The sequence below is a fragment of the Malus domestica genome, chromosome 10 (genome assembly GCF_042453785.1).
Source record: "Malus domestica chromosome 10, GDT2T_hap1".
Classification (NCBI taxonomy): domain Eukaryota; kingdom Viridiplantae; phylum Streptophyta; class Magnoliopsida; order Rosales; family Rosaceae; genus Malus; species Malus domestica.
Genome location: NC_091670.1, coordinates 10421147 through 10423023, shown reverse-complemented (window position 1 = coordinate 10423023; position 1877 = coordinate 10421147). Strand labels below are relative to the sequence as shown.

Genomic DNA, 1877 nt, shown 5'->3' with positions numbered 1-1877 from the left:
GCCTTCACCCATCAACAAGGTGCAACTTCAGAGACTACTAGGCAAAATTAATTTCTTAAGGAGATTAATTGCCAATTTAGCGGGTAAGATTCAGCCGTTGACTCTTCTGCTGAGACTGAAGGATAGACTCTTCTGCTGAGACTGAAGGATAAAGAAAATTTCGAATGGGGACCACCACACCAAAAGGCTTTTGACAGCATCAAAGCCTATTTGACGTCTCCATCAGTGTTGGTACCACTTCAAAGGGGAAAACCCTTAAAGCTATATATCTCTACTTCAGAGAAATCAATCGGGAGTTTACTAGCCCAAAACAATGAAGGCGGAAAGGACCAGGCAGTATACTACCTTAGTAGAATTCTGACTGAGGTAGAAACAAGATAGTCCCCAATAGAAAAGTTATGCCTAGCCCTGTATTTCACTGCTAGTAAGTTGATGCATTACATGTTACCTTGTCACGTGCACATCATCGCCAAAACAGATGTGATAAAGTATATGTTGACAAAGCCAATGCTAACAGGGAGGATTGGGAAGTGGATTTTAGCATTATCAGAATTCAGTTTTCAATATGTACCCCAAAGGGCGGTCAAGGGCCAAGCAATCGCTGACTTTTTGGCAGAGCATCAGGAGTTTCAAGATGAGATTGTCAATATACCAGGGGCCCTGGAATTGGTTAGTGTGTGGATCCCACCAGGCAAGGGCATCTCGGGCAAAGAAGAGTGGGTCCAACAAGAAATAAAAAGAGTAACTGGTCTCTGGATTACTCATTGGAAGTTGTATTTTGATGGTTCTTGCACTCAGAAGGTTTCTGGAGCTGGGATTATCATCATAAATCCCCAAGGGGTTAACCATTATTATTCGTTCCTCCTAGATTACCAAGGGAACACCAACAATCAGGCGGAATATGAAGCCCTAAAAATTGGTTTGGAAATCTTGATAGAGCTGGGGGCAATGGAGGTAAAGGTGTTTGGTGATTCAGAGCTAGTAATAAACCAGCTAAATGGAGAATACAAGTGCAGACATATCACCATGGCTGGGTATTACTTGGCGGCCATGCAATTGTTGAGCTATTAGGATTCTGAAGTATCAGTTAATCATATTTCTAGGGGATCCAATTTGGCGGCCAACGAGATGGTGCAAATAGCCTCAGGAGTACCAATCCAGGAAAGGAAGTATGGAGTAGATGTTGAGATTCAAAGAAGAAATCTTCCTTCTATCCTAGAAAGGGGATTCAGTCTAGATGTAATGGTTCTAGAAACCGAGATAGAAGACTGGAGATCGCCTATCATTCATCATTTAAAAGATCCTTTTTCACCCATAAGCAAGAAGAATAGACAGTAAGCAACTAAGTATGTCTTATGGGAGGAGAACCTGCTAAGGAAAACTCCGGATGGGCTACTATTGAAATGCCTAGGCCAAGAAGAATCTATGAGAGTAATGGCCGAGGTACATGAAGGAGTATGCGGGGCACATCAAGCTGGGATGAAGATGAGGTGGTTGCTTAGAAGGTATGAATATTTCTGGCCCGACGTAGAAAAAGATTGCAAGTCCTATGCTCGAGGCTGTGAAGAATGTTTAAGGCATGGACCCCTCCAACATGTGCCTTTAGTACCTTTAAATCCAGTGGTGAAACCTTGGCCCTTTAGAGGATAGGCAATGGACTTGATCGAGCAAATTTATCCATCCTCTAGCAAGGGGCATACTTTCATAATTGTGGCGACGGATTACTTCACCAAATGGGTAGAAGCCTCGGCCGTAAAGACCATAACCTCAGCTGCAGTCAAGAAATTTATTGAGACCAAGATTCTGCACAGGTTTGGGGTGCCCGAAACCATAGTCATGGATCGTGGGCCATCTTTTATATCAAAAGAAGTTGAAGA

The 1877-nt window shown here is 43.0% G+C and overlaps 1 protein-coding gene across 1 annotated transcript; it reads left to right on the top strand.

Annotated features, from left to right (window-relative positions):
• The first annotated feature begins 507 nt into the window (after positions 1-507).
• LOC139188548 (uncharacterized) lies at positions 508-1071 on the top strand. Its single transcript, XM_070806150.1, has one exon. It carries the CDS (start codon positions 508-510, stop codon positions 1069-1071), a length of 564 nt encoding a protein of 187 aa, XP_070662251.1.
• The last annotated feature ends 806 nt before the right edge of the window (positions 1072-1877 follow it).